The sequence below is a fragment of the Sturnus vulgaris genome, chromosome 23 (assembly GCF_052056855.1).
Source record: "Sturnus vulgaris isolate bStuVul1 chromosome 23, bStuVul1.hap1, whole genome shotgun sequence".
Classification (NCBI taxonomy): Eukaryota; Metazoa; Chordata; class Aves; order Passeriformes; family Sturnidae; genus Sturnus; species Sturnus vulgaris.
Genome location: NC_142265.1, coordinates 4680358 through 4697913, shown reverse-complemented (window position 1 = coordinate 4697913; position 17556 = coordinate 4680358). Strand labels below are relative to the sequence as shown.

Genomic DNA, 17556 nt, shown 5'->3' with positions numbered 1-17556 from the left:
CAAAGATCAAATGGGCCAGAAGTGCCTGTTCAGATCAACGCTCTGCAGCACCTGCCTCTCAGGCTCTGTGGAGCTTGGAAAACCATGTCAAAAAGGCACAGGGACAGCGAGGGTGGCTGCCAGGGCAGGTATTTCCATTGGGCTGCACGGAATGAGAGTTCTATGGTTAAAAATCAGCCATCAGGCCACCGAGACACAGCCATATATCCCTGTACACAGAGGGGCAATTAAAATTCCAATCCCCAATTTCAACCCAACCAAACAACATTTGAGACAGCTGAAAGCAAAGGAAAAGGAGGGAGCAACGGTCCCACAAGGGAAGGATATGGATGCGCCTGGAGAACGCGGGGGCTGTTCTCCTTTCCCATTAGGACTGCTCCTTCATTTCCTGTTTCTTCTAAACAAAGCCCTCGAGCCTTCTTCTCGGCCACACTCCTGCCTCTGAGAACGCCAGAAAAGCCACAGGGAATTATCCCCGCCAGAGCATCCTTAATTTCCCTATTTGTCTTCCTAATGCCCAGCCTCATCACCAGCACCGTCTATTCCCCATGTGCTCCTACTTTACATGGAAGGACTATTTTTACCCCATTCTTCCTATGCCTCCTTTTCCTCCCATTTAATCATTTTGGAGGCTTTTTTATCCACATTTTCCTTTCTTTCCTTTTTCCCTTTCATTTTTAATACCTGTGGTTCTCCGATTCAAAATCATTACTGTTTTTAACTTGACTCGAGCCTCTTAATTAAGTTACTTTCCATTATTTTTTATCTAGTCCATTTGTCTACATCCCCCGCACCCTCCCTAATTCTCCCTTTCCTCCCCAAGGCAGGCTGGGTATGAAATCTTACATTTCCATTTGGCTAACAATCACTTTGAATTTTTAAATGCTATTAAATTGGATCACACCAGTCACTGGACTGGAGTTGTCGAGCTGTGATATTTACTCGCGCCAGTCAAAGGGAAATGAAATTGTGGCGGCGCGGGGGGGAGGCGAGGGGGGAGCCCAGATTTATTCTGCCCGCGGTCCTCGCAAACAGGCACAATCCCCTCGGATTTCTGAGCCAGTTCAAAGGAAACCCTAACGCTCAACCATGAATGTATTGTAATGTCTTTAATAAATCAATTACTCGTTGGCAGGGAAGTGTCACTGCATCTCCAATCCTTGTAATCACCTCAGCCTTGCTGTGTTTTAAGAGCGGAAAGCCCACGGAGGTAGATGGGGAGCCAGGAGCGTTGTCGGCGTAGGGCAAAGCACAGAAAGCAACACTTTGTCTTGCCAGGAAAGGCCAAAATGTGCAGAAGGGATTTGCATCATGTCAAAACACACACACACATACACAGAGTGACTGCCAGCTCCAGGATAAGGACACCACGGTGCTGGAGGGACCCTGCCTGTCCTTCCCAGGGCAGCTCCTGGGATGCAGAAGCTTGGAAGGAATGACCACAGCAGGGAAAGGTGGTGTGGTAATAAATGCCTATCCCAGGAAATCAGCCTGTGGCGATGGGAGCAGCCCCTGCTCCTTCCTGCCCAGTGCTGAGCAGGGCTGTACTGCAAAGCAGTGTCTTCCCACTGCCCCAAGAGCCAGACAACCTTTTGCTGTGCTAATTCAGACCCTGAGTTTTGTCCTTCTGCTTCAGGAGGGTACCATATTTCAGTTTTACTAAAAGAAGCCTTTTCCACCTGAAAATTTGCTAAAGGGAGAGGGATTTGATTACAAAGCAGCCCAGGCCAAATCCAACCCCTCCTCCTCGCTCTATGCCGACAACATCCTCACCTCCACAACAATCATCTGAGCACAAACAGACAACAGAGCTTTTCAGAAAGTAATGAACTCTGGTAGGAGCCAAGGCAGGAAGGGTTTAATGCTCAGCACAGAAAGCTTGGTGAGGCCATCAATTATATAGACCTGCTGCTGAAGGAGCAAAAAAAAAAAAAAAAAAAACAAAAGAGAATATTTCAGACAGACTTGGCCAAAAAGAAAAGATAGGGAAGGAAATCACTGTGAGAGAGATTTAATTTCACAAGCAGAGAGAAGTGTTTGCAAAAGAGGAGGAGGATCAAAGGCTGAAGCTCTCGGGCTAGCTGAGAGGAGGAGGGATTACAGGGAGGGCAAACCATGGAGGAGACATCTCTGTTGATGCCTTGTGTCAATGCTGGGACAGGCAAGGAGAGCCTGGGGCACAAACTGGGGAGTCTGTTGGCTGTGGGGGCACAGTGGGCAGAGAGGAGGGTGGACTGAGACGTGTTCATCTTATCTCACACAGGACAGCAAACCAGCACGGGGTCTGTGGCCTCTCCTGCCTCACCTCAAATCCTACCCAGGAAATTATACAAGGTGCTACCAAAAAGAAGAGCTGAAATCTTTTGGGCATCTCTACTACTGGGATCAGTAACTCAGAAATGAAAAATCACAGAATCCCAGAATGGTTTGTGTTGTAAAGGACCTTAAAGATCATCTCAGTCCCCATGGGCAGGGACAACTTCCACTATCACAGATTGCTCCAAACCCTATCCAACCTGGCCTTGGATACTTCCAGGAATGGGGCAGCCAGAGTGCCAGGGCCTCACCACCCTCACAGGGAAGAATTCCTTCTGTATGAGGGTCTGGATCCATCTAAAACAAGACCTCCCCACCCTGCCTTCTGCATCCCTGGGGCTGTGCTGATCCCTTCCAGGGACCCAGTTATGGACTAAGGAACAAATTCACCTCCTTTCTGAGGGACAGGACAAAGGGGTTTCACTGCTGTGCCACAGTAGGCATGGAAAACCCAAACCAGAAATATTTCAAGAGCACATTTCAATATCTTGTTTGAAGAATCACATTTCCACATTTTTCAAAAAGATCCCTGCCTTTCTGTTTTCCACTTCCTGCTTCTCCTTGTCTTTATAAATCTCTTTCTTCTCCATTGCATCACCAGAACAAAAAGGAAAACAAAATCACAACTTTCCCCATGTTTCAACACAGTTTCCCCCTCTCCTTCAAAACTCAAACAAGAACAGTGTGAACAAACTACATTTTCCACCCAGTTTCCCCCTTTATTCTCCCAGTGACCTCCCTCAAGCCTGGGCATATCTGCTGGAGGTTCTGCAGCCCTCGGAGGCAGCAGGGCTGGGCAGCTTTTCGGCAGCTGTTCCCTTGGCCTCTCCTTTATCTCCAGCATTGTGTTCACATCTGTTTCCCCTCTGCCTCTTTCCCTGCTGCTGGGAGTCTGCTTTTAAATCACTGCTCAGCACAGCAGCTGCCAGGCACAGGTTCCATGCCCCGTTTGGATGGGGGATCCAAAAGCTGTTTGCAAACCTCCCTCTGCCTTTTTTCTTCTCTAATTTTCTTAATTTTTTTAAATTTTTTTTTAATCCCGCTGAACCTGCTGGTGCTGCCACACTGCTTTCCCCTCCTCCCTTTTGGCTGCAGTGCTCTCTTGGCTCTGGAAGCATGTTCAGACACCTGGTTGCTGGCAGCATGGGGTTTGGCAGCGGCTGGCAGCGTGCAGCTCTCCGATAGGGAATGGGAGGAGAGCAGGGATCATGGTGGGGGTCACAGCTACCCACCGTGGCTATCAAGGATGTGCTGGTGGCCACTTGCATTTCTCCTGGCTTGTTGGTGGCTTTCTACGACCCACATTCCTCTGGCTTTGCCTGCAGCTCTGGCCAAGACGATCTCTGGTTTTGTTGAGGATTTGTAGGGTAAAAAAGCACGGATCTGTGCAGCATCGCTCAGGAGCTGGGAACACATTTAGGACAAGGCACTGCCATCTGTGGCTCCCTTCCTCGGCAGAGTCCTGCTCCCAACCAGGGCAATTTTGGCAGAGCAAGGCAGCAAACCCTAGGGAGCAGAGCCAGGCACGTGGAGGGCTGGATGCCTCACTGCCACCCTGCCCACGCAGTGGCTCCAGGCTAAATTCCCATTCCAGATTGCAATCTCTCCGTGCTACCAAAAAAAAAAGAAAAAAAAAAGACAGGGCTATATCCTTCTGACAGCCAGTAATGTACAAAATTCCCTGAAAAAACTTGGCTGATTCCTCCCCAACCTCCTTTCACTCAAGGTCTGTGCAGGATTGCAGGCCAGGATCCCCATGGACGTCACCTTCATGGCAAAGACTACACCAAACAGACAAAAATCCCTTGGGAAGAGCCCTTTGCTTCATCCTCTGACTCCCCAAGCCTCTGCAACAGGTTTTTGCTTCTGGACTCTCCTCTGGAGAGACTGGCCAGAAAAATCAGTTCTAAAGGCCAAAAAGAAGAGCCAGATTAAAGTATCAACTCTGAATTTATGCTCAGGACTTAAGGTTTAATAATGCAACAGAAAATCAATATTTAATAAAGCAAATGATGGAGAAAAACAGTGAATGGGAGATGAGCTGCTGCTCCTGTTTTCAAACATGTAACCCCCGGAGGAGCAGGGTTGGCAGGATGGATGTGGAACCAGATTGCCACAAAGAGCTGGCACACAGGATGCCCCAGGTCCCAGAGATTCCAGCTCCAGCGTCAAGGGGAGCTCACGGGTCTTTTATTAAAGGACAAACAAGGAATTACTGCGGTGGTCAGAATCCAGATACTCGTGGAGAGAGATCAAATGCTGAGGCTCGAGGGGAGCTGAGCAGCTGCTGCACTGAGCAGACCCAGATTGGGGCTGGGCTGGAGGAACATGAGCAGGCAGCAACACCCCCAGATTCAGGTGCCAAAGAGCTGTCTGGAGATGGAGATCTGAGAAGCTGGGAGGGAGCCCAAGGGCTCAAAGCAGAGGGAAAATTCCTGCCTGCTGAGCAGGAGAGGAGGTGGTGTGGGTAGGTCAGGTGGGCAACTGGGGCACTAAGCATGGCTGGCAGGTGTGATAGCAGAGCAAATGTGCATCCCTGAGCATGGCAGGAGGGCATCTCTGGGAATGGCAAACCTGCATCCCTGGGCACAACAAACCTGTGTTTCCTGGCACAAAGTGCACATATCTGAGCACAACAACAGCTCATACCCGGGCAAAACAATCATGAATCTCCAGACACAGAAAGACACATCCCTGGGCATGACAAGAGTAAATCCCCGGGCACATCCCTCGGCCAAAAGCGCACATCCCTGGGCACGGCAAGTGTGCATCCCCAGGAGCTCTGGGCCTGGGCAGGATGAGGGAAGCTCTGCGATGCTCGGGACGGATCAGCAGCTCTGCCTCCCTCCCCTGGAGGCTGGAGAAAACTGCAGCAAGCCCCTGCATGGCACAGAGATGTCACCTGCACCTTGTCCCCCCACTGCCTTTCCAGCCCTGATACAATGCTGCCAGCCAGGAAAGGAGGAGTTTTGCCCATACCCATGCCAGCGATGGCAGGTGCTTCTTGGAGCACACGGCTTAGGGTGCACAAAAATCTGCGCCCCACCTTACAAAATCTGGGGACTCTGGATAAATCCTCTAGGCAAAGGAGACTCTCACTTGCACAGGAATCGGTGCCCTTGGATGAAACCCCTCCCCTGGCACGCTGCGTGTGCTGGGTTGTCTGACTGGCCCTGCAGCACGGCAGTAATTTGTAGCTTGTGCCGGGATCCTTCACATTGAAAGATGACATATAAATATAAAACGTTATCACTCCATAACAGCCACATGCTATAAAACGCCAGGCAGAAGGATCTGGAACTAGATGGAGGCAGTGCTTTAAATCCTTCCCTGCAGAGTTACTGCCGCTAAAACAACAGACCTGCTCCAAAGAGCTCCAGCAACGGAGGGAGAAGAGGACAGACCCCGATAAAAACACCACAATTGAGGAATTAGATGAGTAAGTGATGGGATGACAGCATGACCTCGCCATGCTGACAGCCCCAGGGTAGCAGTAGCACCGGCGCACCGGTGACGTCTCCTCCCATTCATCCCCTGCTGTGATTTTCGGCGGATGCTCCGTGTTCCTGTAGTAACAACAAAGCGCCGGTACCGATGTTACACTACAGCGGGCTGACTCCGCTCCCGCGGTTACGATAACAATGCTGTTACTGTAGTAACATTACAGAGCCGGGGTCTCACTGTTCTACCCTTAATTTTATTGTCGTAAGATTAAATTGCAATAATGTTATTGAGCTGCCATTAGTGTTGCCATGGCAACAATAACATTAAGGTAGCGATATCACATTACAGTGGTCCAACCGTTCCACCACAAATATTTTAATGTAGTAAAACAAAAGAGATTACTGCAGTAACATTAAACTGCAGTGACCTCATTAAACCCCCACCGGCTTTATCACAACGCTCCTCTGGAAACCGCGAGCGGCAGCGGGAGATGCCGGACGCGCATCCCGGGTGCTGCTGTGCCACCCCTTTGGCTGCTAATTCCACAGGGAAGAAAATGGATTTGCTGCACATCTGGAGAGCCACACACAGCTCCAGTCCTGCCTGCCTGCAGAGCCGCTGGCCTCCCGGATTCACCCGCTCTGCAGAAGAGATTAGCAGAGTCACTCCTGAATGGCTCAGGGTGAGAAGGGTGACCTCTCCCTGAAAGCCTTTGGAGAGGTTGGGTGAACGGGGCTCGCGTGCTCAGAAAGGCTCAAAGAGGAGCAGACTCTTGTTCTCCAGAAGAGGGGTGACCCGGGGGTGACCTCGGCAGCTCTGAGGGAGTAGCAGAGAGAGTTCCAGAGCTCTCCTCGCTGCCACTAAAGTGCACACAGCTGAGCCAGCGAGGGTGGAAATATTGGAGCCACGGGGATGTCAAAGGTGGGAATGTTCCAGCACTGAGGCACCGGACATCTGGAGGGGACCACAAAGAACTCTGTCAGCGCTGCCCAGTGACACACAGAACTACAGCATCAGCACTTCACTGGGGAGACAAACAGGAATTGGCCACAGTCTGGGTGTACGCGAGAAAGAAAAACAGGAAGGAAATGAAACCGGTCTGTGTGTCCTGTGAATCACTGGATATTCCTTCTCCTCTGCTCCAGTCTCCTGCCAATTATTTCTCCTTGGGAACAGGATACTGACTCCCATGACTCTGGCAGTGCCTGGCCTGCTTCATCACTGGCGTCCCAGGCAAGCCCGGAGGATGCCTTGAGGGAATGGTTTGAAATTTTAAAAGGTGGATGCAGAGCAGGTATAAGGAAGACATTTTTTACGAGGGTGGTGGGATCCTGGCACAGGTTGCCCAGAGCAGCAGTGGTTGTCCCATCTCTGGAAGTGTCCAAGGCCAGGTTGGATGGGGCTTGGAGAACTCTGGGACAGTGGAAGGTGTCCCTGCCCATGGCAGGGGATGAAACTAGAGGATCTTTAATGTCCCTTCCTACCCAAAACCATTCTGGGATTCTGTGCCTTCCCTTCATCCCAATCTCCCTATTGCCTCCTTCTGACAATGTTAACTCACTCGAGTGCTGTTCACCTCTCCATCCCTCCCACTCTTTACACCAGCAGGCTCATCCACAGGCTCCAGGAAGGAGCAGCATGGTGGGACACGCCCCCGTTGGGATGCAGCATTCCTGGCTCCCTCCAGCAGCAGCACGGACACGAAACTGGGGCAGCCTAAAGCTGCAGCAAGGGCAGAATGTGAGCCCAGAGCAAACTCTTCCACAATACAGACCCTGGAGTCTCTTTTCCCTCTCTGCTCCCACCCCACGATATAATTGCTAATTAATAATAACGTTTAGCTCTCAGATAGCGCGCTCCATCTTCAAAGACCTCTGTCGACATTAATGAATTAATCCTCATCAACCCCCCTGTGAAGTAGGTGACAATTATTATCTCTGCCTCACAGATGTTAAACTGATTTGCAAAGAGGTCAAGTGACTTTGGGGAGGCTGGAGGGAGTCTGGCCGGGTAGGAGGCCACTCCACAGGGGAGCATGGACAAGCACATCCCAGAGAAGCAAGGGCTGGGACCCGAGGGTGTGGAGGAGATGGAGAGATCCAGGGGCAGCAACGGATGTGGGACCTGCAGAGATGCTCCCCGAGGGCAGAGCAAAATGAGGACAAAGAGCCAAAAACTAGGCCAGTGCGTGAGAGCGTGTGGGAGACCTTCAGTCCTCCACAACAGCCCTGCTACAAAAGGCAAGGATGCTTTGACAGAGGGACGGTGATTAGCAACAAAAGAGAGACGGGCAAGGAATACATCAGTCAAAGGAGCCGAGAGCGCAGGCAAAGTGAGGGAGGGAGGATTTCCATTTCGTGCTGCTGGTTTCCTCCCTTCCACCACTTTGGGGAGGCTCTCCCAGCTCCCCCATGCCTTTTAGGAGTTATTATCTAAACCTGCTTTTGCTTCTGGAAGGAATAGCTGCTCCCACAGGGGGAAATGCGTGGACACACCAGTAAATCCATGCCAGAAGCAGGGGGAGCATCTTCCCCAGTGTGAAACTCATGGCTCCAAACGTGACCATTGTCTGCCCATCCTCTGCCACCGGTGGGCAAATCCCTTTTCCCTCCTTGCTCCCAGAACTCGTGGCACTGGTGACACAGGCTCAGCCCCACAGCTAAGGTGATGGTGACCACAGGAACTGAGCCTTCCTCCCAGCAAAGGCATTTCCCAGGCACCCAGGCAGCACAACAGCGACAAAACGTTCTTCTTGTTGTCCCATGAGTGGAAGGGGCTTGTGGCATCAAAGGAAAATTAATTGGGCAGAGTTTGGCGGATGAAACAAAGCCGGCTGGGGCACCGAGCCCCACCGGTGGCTTTATCTCGCCGGCACAGCCCTTGGCAGTGCTGCTCCCCGTGCGGGGACAGGTGCCACCGGCACTGCCACCTCTGCCCCCCGCCACCCCCTGCCACCTGTGTCCACAAGCCCCCCGACTCCTCCGAGCAGGTAATTAACTCCGAGACAAAGGCAAGGATTTGAAGATTAACCTGGGGCTCCGGAAGGAGTGGGGAAAACTCATTTACACCAAACAAAAGGGGAGGGGTGATTAGTTGCTCCAGTGACAACAGCAAGAGCCAGATAGGGCCAGGGAAACTGATAAAGAAGCAGGGAAAGCGCTAATATCCCCCAGTTGCCTGCTTTTGCCTTTTATTTTTTTCCCCTTTCTTTCTTTCTTTTTAAGCACTAAAATTCTACCATTTTCTATCATGCAAATTCGTGTGCCTAAGTGAGATTAAACTCTGGCAGGCTCCGTGCCTCCTTCCCCAAGTCCATTTCCCGCACTGAGATAAGGCCAACTTCCCTTAATGCATCTTACAAGGCAGGGGGAGTGTTTTGCAGGCACGCATTGGAGACGGCTTATTATCAATACAAATAACAGCTTTTCAGATATCGTCCTTCTCCTCCTACCTCCCCTCTCTCCTTTAAACCCAGGAACCCGGAGAATGGCTTAAATAGCTGAAATGTCCTGCAGGGAGCAGGGAGGAGGGGGACGCTGTGCCTGAGATGCTGCTGCAAGAAGTAGGAGTTGCTGAGGAAAGCAGAGTGGGATACAGGAGAGGAGAGGAAGGAAAAGCATCGCTCCTCGGAGGTCAGTGGGACCTGAATCCTGTTTCTCTGGGTTTCTGCCCCACTCCAAGTTCACAGCCTGCCTATTGCGAGTGGGGCTTCCTTGGATTTTGTCTCTTTGGGATTTACTCCCAAAAACATCTCACTCTCCCCAAGGTCCAAAGCGGATTTCTGCAGACACAGGTAGTGCTGCTTTTTGGTGCTTTGTCTGGTCTTACAGCAACTCCTCCCAAGAAGGAATGAGTACTGAAGGAGTGGGAACACCTTGAGACCCTGCAGATGACAGGGATGCTCCCTGAGCTGCTCAGTTTAGCTCTGCCTGTAATTTAGGCACATTTTTCCAGGAGAGATCCAGGTGCTAAGAACCTCCTTGTCCCTTTGGCAGCTCTGTTGTTGGCTGACATCAGCTTGGCACCACCAGCCTGACCCCACTTAGAGCAGCCCCCAAAATAGCAGGTCTGAACTTTGGTGCATTGGGTGCCAGGGGTCTGTAGTCTCGTTCCTGAGCTCATTTGTCCCACATCAGCACAGAGGCACCGACCTGCTATTCCTGGATCAGCAGCAATCACCTTTTCCCTTTTGTACCAGGATTTCAAGACTGACAAGTGTTTCTGAAAGCCTGGCCAATGAGGAAAGGTGGGAAAAGCAGAGCTTAGATAGTTTCAGAAAGAAGGCGGCTAAGGGGCACCAGGATAACAACCTTCCCAAAAGCAAAAGGTTATTACAGAGGACACTGATCAATTGTTCCCCACATCCACTGGGAATAGGCTGAGAAAAACTCCACTTCGTTTGCAACAAAGAAGGTTTAAGTTAGATATTAGCTATACATTTTCTAATTAAAAAGGTAGCAAAGCAGTAGAATAGATTGTCTGGGGAGACTGAAGAACCTGCTTTGTTAAAGATTTTCAAGAATAGCTTTCACATGTGCTTGGCAGCGAGGTCTCTGCCTGGTTGCAGGGGGACAGGATAAATTAGCTCTTGAGGTTCCTTCTCCCCACCTATTTTGGGATCTCGGCCATCCAATAGAGCCAACCTAGAAATAAATGTGCAGCTCACCTCTTGCTGCAGTGTGGGAATCCTCAGTTCCAGGTGTTTCTACCCAAATCTCTCCTTGGGGATCCTTCCTGACCCTTGTACCCTGAAGGAATATCCTTCTTCCTCTCCTGTTTTTTGCTCTCCCCCTCCCATAGCTCTGCTTCCCTCCAGCAGCCCTTGGCCAAAACCACGGATGCCCTCCACCCGTGGCTGTTCCCAGCGATATCCCCTAAATCTGGAGAGGAGGAGGGATGCAGGCAGGGGCTCAGAGTGTCTGGGGCTGGCTGATATGCACCCATCCTGTTTGCCTGGGGGAGCAGCAGGCTGCTTCAATCCTGGCAGGAAAGGGAAGAGCTCCTTGTCCCCCCTCCCCTGGCAGCCAGTCCCTTTGGAGAGCACTGCCTGCCCCGGGGTATGATTTAATTGCATCCTGAGAGGCTGCAGTGCTTCTGTCTCCAGAGCTGTGCCCCCAGGCCCTTTCCTGGTGCACTAAGGGGAAACTCAGGATCTGCTTAGAGCAACCTGCACACCTTCCCTTTCCTGGTTAAACCTAGGAGAAACCTCCTTTCCCACTACCTCACATCACCTCTCCTTTCCTATCAGGCTGCAGAAAGGGGCAAAATGTCCCAGGGCCATGTGCTGGACTTGGCACATCCCTAAAATCTGGTGCTGAGCCACCCTGCTTTCCTAGGAGGGGGAATAAGCACCACTTCCCACAAGCTGAATGTCGTTTTGAGCAAGATTATTCCTGAATACATATTTATAGGGCCCATTTTCCAAGGCAGGAGAGTTAATCCTGGCACCCCAGTCCAATTTTCATGGAGGTCATTAAGGCAGGTTTTCCTTTAATTGGACATGATAATTCACTTTCATGTCCTGCTCTGAGAAAGGCCTGGGTGAGCCAAAGAACAGCTCTTCAAATTAGGGGGCTCGATCTCTAGAGCTGGAATTTCTGCCCGGCAGCACGAGGATCTTGAGCACATTACAGGACTGGGCCCATCACTGACTCATCCCGTACTTAACTGCTGCAAGGAGTTAAGCTCTGACCTTTTCCTGCAGTACCCAAATATCTCTTCCTAATGATACAGCAAGACACAGGAGGGATGGGCCTGGATGTCTGGTGATACAGGAAATTTAGGTCAGGAAACAAGAATCAGAAGAGAACAGACAGAAATTGTCCTGCATCAGCCCAGCATCTGATAGCGACTTTAGAACTTGCTGGTGATCGACTTTGGCTTAAGAAACTCAGGCAGGTAATAAGAGATTGCAAGATAAACAGCCAGAACCAGGGCTGGCAATGCATCCGCTTCCCCTCCACGCTTAATGGAGATGGAGAAAGTCTGGCTCTGGTTAGTCAGCTTGATTGCTCAAAGAGGAAAAGGAAAATGAAAAGGGAGGGAAGAGGAAAAATAAAGGCCCCGAGTCTGGGTTTTTTCCCCACTTCTATTCATTAGGCTGTCAATAGTGCTCAGGCTTGGAATATCGACGGCGGATTAGCTCAACCCGACTTTGTGTACAAGACCAATGCCTTTTTAACCCAGCTTGTTTCCAAATCAATACACCCATCAGCATTCGAAAATTAGCCCGAGACGAGATTCCAATACTCAAGCTGGTGTGTCATGTTAAGAGGGCTCCTGGACAAATCACAGAAGAAGCAGCAGGAAAAAAAAACTGTTGCTAGCAAGGGATTAAAAATTCTCCATTAATCTTCCCCCAGGCTAAGAGCTCATCAAGCACTGTATATCCCTCCACGAGGCTCCCCCTTGTCCAGTTCTTGTCCTGCCACATGGACACAGGATCTATCTTTCATGAATGTCCATCTGCTTGACCATCACATGTGGCCACACCTGCCTGCCCCCTCTCGAGGAGCTGTGTGTGCTCACACACTTGCTGAAGAGCACATGTAGGCACCCATTTAGCCACCAAAAATGCTCCAGCACCTTGTGCTGGTCTTTCTCCTCCTCTTCCTCCTCCAAAATAAGGAATTTCAATACACAAACACATTTTGTTGCTAGGCATACACACACCCCCACAAAGCACACAAATCTGCCAGCTCTCTTTTTTCCCCCAACACAAGTTTTACTTCAAGCACTGCCTCCAGCTTGGAAAACAAAAACATCAAAAAACAACAACAACAAACAGCACCATGGGTTTGCCAAAGACTGTGCTGGGAGGCAGAGCTGCCTGTATCAGACCTGGGATTATGTCAAGCCTAAGAGAGTTCAAGAAGCATTTGGAGAATACCTTGGGACACATGGTGTGACTTTTGGGGATGGTGCTGTGCAGGGCAAGGAGTTGGACTCTGTGATCCTTGTGGGTGGGTCCCTTCCAACTCAGCAAGTTCTCTGATTCTGTGGAAATCATTACCCAGCTTGGGACGATCCAAGAGTGGATCAGCCTCGACTTCTGCACCAAGCTGTGTCACATGCTCAACACAGGAGCAATGGGAGGAGAAGACACCAGGGCAAAAGGACCAGAAAGCAAATTCACAAGCCCAACCCCTCCACAGACTCCCTTCTTCTTACCTTGCACGATGAGATGGACACGCGATGTCTTGGGGTGATTGTCTGTCTGCACGGAGCAGGTGTAGGGGCCCTCATCGTACACATCCACGTCGTGGATCTGGATGCTGTACTGGGTTTTGGTGTTGGCCAGGAGCACCACCCGAGGGTCCAAGCACCACTTGTCATTGCCGGCATAGAGGATGCTGCTGCGGTTCAGCCAGGCCACTCGGGTCACCCGGTTGTCCACGGAGCACCTGGGGAGAGGCAGAGAGGTGACCCATCAGTGAGCTGCTCTTGGGCGCTCTCCCTCCCTCCCTTCCAGCCCTCCTGGTCCTCCTGGCACTATTTTTAGCTTTGCTGTCAGCAGCATTTTCAGAGACCGAGTGCTTTCAGTGTCCAAGAGGACAAGGTCAGCATTCTCCCTGCGGTGCTCAGGGCACGGATATCCATCCAAACCCACAGCTCCAGAGATCTGACCAACAGCTTCACAAAGTTTCCAGACACAGGGAGGTCAGAGCCACCCAGTACCAGCCTTTCACTCCTCCATTCCAATTCATTCTTTTGCAAACTCCCAGACAAACAGAGCTGAGCCCAAACCTCCATCCCGAGTCTACACTTTTTTGGGGGGTGCAGGTTGTCACTTCCTGCCCAAATCCATCACTTGTCAATCTCTCCACAGACCTTCACATCCCTTCAGCCACACAAAGAAATGCAAAGTGGTGCTAAGAAAGCTTGTGCTGCTTCACAAAGGAAATTTATCTTTGGAGAAAGCCAGCTCTGACACACACCTCTAAAGAGAAACCTTGAGCATCCAACCATTTGTCCTCTCTGTCAACTTTTCCTTCCATACTCATCACCTGCACTGCTGCACCTCGCTTGTGCACCTCACCCCAGCGGAGCATTTCACTTATCCAGGGATGTTTTGGAGGTAGAAATCCTCTATATTCAACCTCCATTAGCCCCTGAGTTCTCCCTGGAGACAATACAGTGCAAACTTAGAAATTATTTTTGATCCTGAAGGAGATTATTTTCCTGTCAACATTAGCTGGGATCAGTCTTGCTCCTCCCAAAGGTTTCTGCCAGCCCTGTAACCCCCCCATCCCCATGTCCCCAAACCATGTTTGGATCCTCCCATTGCCACAAATCATCTCCAGACAAGCATCCAGACCTTCTCTAAACAGAAACCTGCAGCCCCCACAGCCAACTAAACCCCTGCTTCTCTCTGAGAAATTTTGGGACTACAGAGTCATCAAGATTTACCCAAGCTTTGCAGGATGCTGGCTCTAGACCATAATGTCCCTGCATAAAACCACTCAGCCTAAGATCCACTGTTCATATTCTTCCCCAAGCTACTTCATTACTTGTGCAGTGACTGGGATGCAAATTACCTCAGAGGCACCAAGAGGGAGCCCAGCAGATTGTGGGATGTCTCACTCAGGGTGACTTCAAGAAATGTAAGGGACTTAATGGGCTCCATGTGCCAGACTGCACTAACAGGGGAGGGAAAGGCAAGGATGGGTGTATCTGTTGCTCATGGACACTTTGGGGAGTGTGTCCTTTCTCTGGGTGAGCTGTCTCCTTACTGGGGGTCCTTATAGCCTGCTTTAGGTAGGGAATTACCTTTTCTCCAAGGTAACAAGTGATAGGACATGAGGAAAGGACATCAAGTTGTACCAGGGAAGGTTGAGATTAAATATTAGGGAATATTTCTTCACTGAAAGGGTGCCACAGGCTGCCCAGGGCAGTGCTGGAGTCACTGGAGGGATCTAAAAGCCACGCAGATGTGGCACTTGGGGACATGGGTTAGTGGAGGACCTGGCAGGGAATGGTTGGACTGATCTTAGAGGCTTTTCCAACCTTAATGATTCTGTGATGGGAGACTTCTCTTCCTGTGTCCATTACTGATGCCAGGGAAGACACAGGTACCCACCTGGGGACAAGTTGCCTCACCTCATTCAGCCTCTTTTTGGAACCTCTTTGGCCCCAGCAATTACAGGAGAAGCCAAAATAACCCACCCAGCCTCAACACACAACTTTTGGAGGCTAGAGGTGACAGAGGAGATGTGCCCAAGGTGAGATGTGTTGTCTGCAGCACAGGACACCCCTGATTTGCCAGTACCCAACACCTGCTCCATCCTCCCTCTCTGGTGTGAAAAACAGCCAATAAATTAAACGATTTTACTACTGTTCCATAATGATATTACGATAATAATAAATTAAATGTGAGCAGATTTTTATGATCTACATTAAAAAAAGCAATAGATTCAGTCTGGGCTGAACACCAAGAACTTGGCTCTTGTTCTCAGTTGCATTACAACTTGAGTAAAAGGCCTGAGAGTTCAGTTGCACAAGTTGAATTAAACTGGAGATTTCTTCCCAGAGGATGGGTTTAGTCTATTGAACTCCAAATCTCAGCTCTGCTGGTAGTTCAGACCTATGGGGCACGAATGAAATGAAGTGGTTATTTGGTGCTTGGCTCTGGTACCATGAAATAGGCTCCTGTGGTGGTGGTTCTGCACAAACACAGAGGTATCCAGGGCTGGATGATGAGAAACCAGATGTGACTTGAATTTCTCAACCAGACGTTACCTTGAGGAGCTGTAAGCAGGCTGAACTAAAAATATGTATTTCCTCTCTCCTCCTCCTCCACGCCAGTTTTCTTTATGAAATGCATCAGCTTGGAGATCCTTGGATAATAATGGAGCCAGACAGTGTGCAATCCAAGCATTCCCTCTATCATATGGGCATTTAAGTGCTTTTGAAAAGCAACGGGGCTCAGGTAACGCATGAGGCAGCAGTGAAATAAGTGCTTTCGCCCTTCACAGCACCCGGGCACAATCTCTCCTTATCACCCAGACACGCTTCCCTGTCCCTGGGATCAGCAAGCTTCAAGCTGTTACTTGATATTCTTCCCTGCTTCTTAAAGCTCCTGAGCCTGTATATATATATATGTGTGTATATATAATATAAAGCACAGCAACAGCTCCTGGGAAAGAGGTGCTTTGACCTCTGGATGCGCTGGGCTATTTAGGGATTGGCAGTTGTGCTCCTTCCTGAGCTGCTTCCAAGCGCTGTGCTCCTCCTGCTCCTCCTGCTCCTCCTGCTCCTCCTCGCACAAGCACCGGTCGGGGTCCCCGTGCCCGAGGCTCATCACAGCGACCTGATGCTCTTCCAGCCTCTCCATCTGCTCCTCCTTCCCTCTTCCAGCAGCTCCTCTCTCCCCAGCCCCGTGCAGGGATGGGAAGCTCCTCTCCCACACACGGGCAGCAGAGCGGAAAGCCTTTGGCTTTGGCCAGGAAGCCACGCTCCAGGCGCAGGTGGAGAGCAAAGCCACCACCGAGCCCACAGCCTCCCCTCTTCCCACCCTGCTCCTGGCAAAGTGCAAAGCCCTGGGATGCCTCCTCCACCTCGCTGGAAGCTCTCACTTTCCCTCTCAGCCCATGCTGTGCCAGGGAAGGAGGGGAGCGAGAGGTCCTTGGGGTGCCGGAAAGCACTGCTTGCCTCCAAAAAGATGATCTAAAAACAATTAAGCACAGATGAGGTAATTTTGTCTCTCAAGATCCTTAATCCTTGTTCCACTCCTGCTTAGATAGCAAGGACTTCTCCTCCAGGAAGATGAAAAACTGCTGTGTGCCAGCACAAGGTGGAGATGATACTGCTCTGGGTACTGCTGCCTCTCTGTGCTCTTTCTTTCCCAATAAACCCAGAGTCCCAAGCCTCGGGGTTTCTCCTCTGGGAGATGGGAACACTTCCTAACTCACCACTACACCATCCTGGGGCAGGCAGGGATGGTTTGTAGGGAGATGCATCTCCTCATGCTGCACCAGACCCTCTGCTCCCTGCGGCCTCCGAGGCCACCTCAAAATTTGGGCATTTTTAGACAGTCACATACACTGAGCAAAGGTGAGAGCTGCAAATCTCCATCCTCCCCACCTGTCCCAACCCCCCTGCTCATCCCTTGCCGTGCACTCCCCAGTCAATGATGTGTGGTGAGTGCAAAGGGATACAGGCTGGTGCTGCCCCTTCACATCTGTCAACATCTCCCACAGCCAAAACTTCCAGGCTTTGTTATCCACTCTCTTCTATCAAGTTAGTCCGGTAGGAACTGGCCCCTTTTCCCCAAACTGGTATTCCCAAACATTCCCACAGCCTGAGGGCTGAGCTCATGCAGCCAAAGGGCCCCACAGGTGCAGCCCCCAGCTCACCTGGCTGCAGGGACAGCACGCAAAGACAAATTGGAAGAGGGAAAGCAACACCACAAGGATTCTGCCAACGAGCACAAAGATGAGCTGGGCTGAAAATGCCAGCAAAGCCATCAGTGGGGACAGAACAGCCTCACAAACAAGCACCAGGAATAAACAAGCAGCAGGGTGCTGACGCCGAGTTCCCTGACCACTGATCCCCCCCGTGCCACATCCAGCCCCCAGCACCTCGCTGAGACTCCAGAGCAGACACAGATGGCACACACCAGCAGTGGCGTGCCCTCCTGAATTTCTCTCCTTGCTTTCTTGAGTTTGCACACAAAAAAAATGACAGGAGAGGAGGTGGGCAGGCAGTGGGGGGAAGGAGGTTTTTAATTACTGAAGTGTAGTAATTGGCACACAACACTTTTTTGTTGCCTCTTATGCAGATTGCTGGTGTTCCAGA

The 17556-nt window shown here is 50.7% G+C and overlaps 1 protein-coding gene across 7 annotated transcripts in view; it reads right to left on the bottom strand.

Moving 5' to 3' along the window:
- Window positions 1-17556, bottom strand: part of LOC106857490 (protein CEPU-1) — a 358506-nt gene that overhangs the window by 35986 nt on the left and 304964 nt on the right. For all 7 annotated transcript variants that reach the window (XM_088178001.1, XM_088177999.1, XM_088178000.1 and 4 more), the window contains one exon: window positions 12931-13163. In XM_088178001.1, the coding sequence (XP_088034127.1) occupies window positions 12931-13163 (233 nt within the window). The remainder of the gene's footprint in view (window positions 1-12930; window positions 13164-17556) is intronic.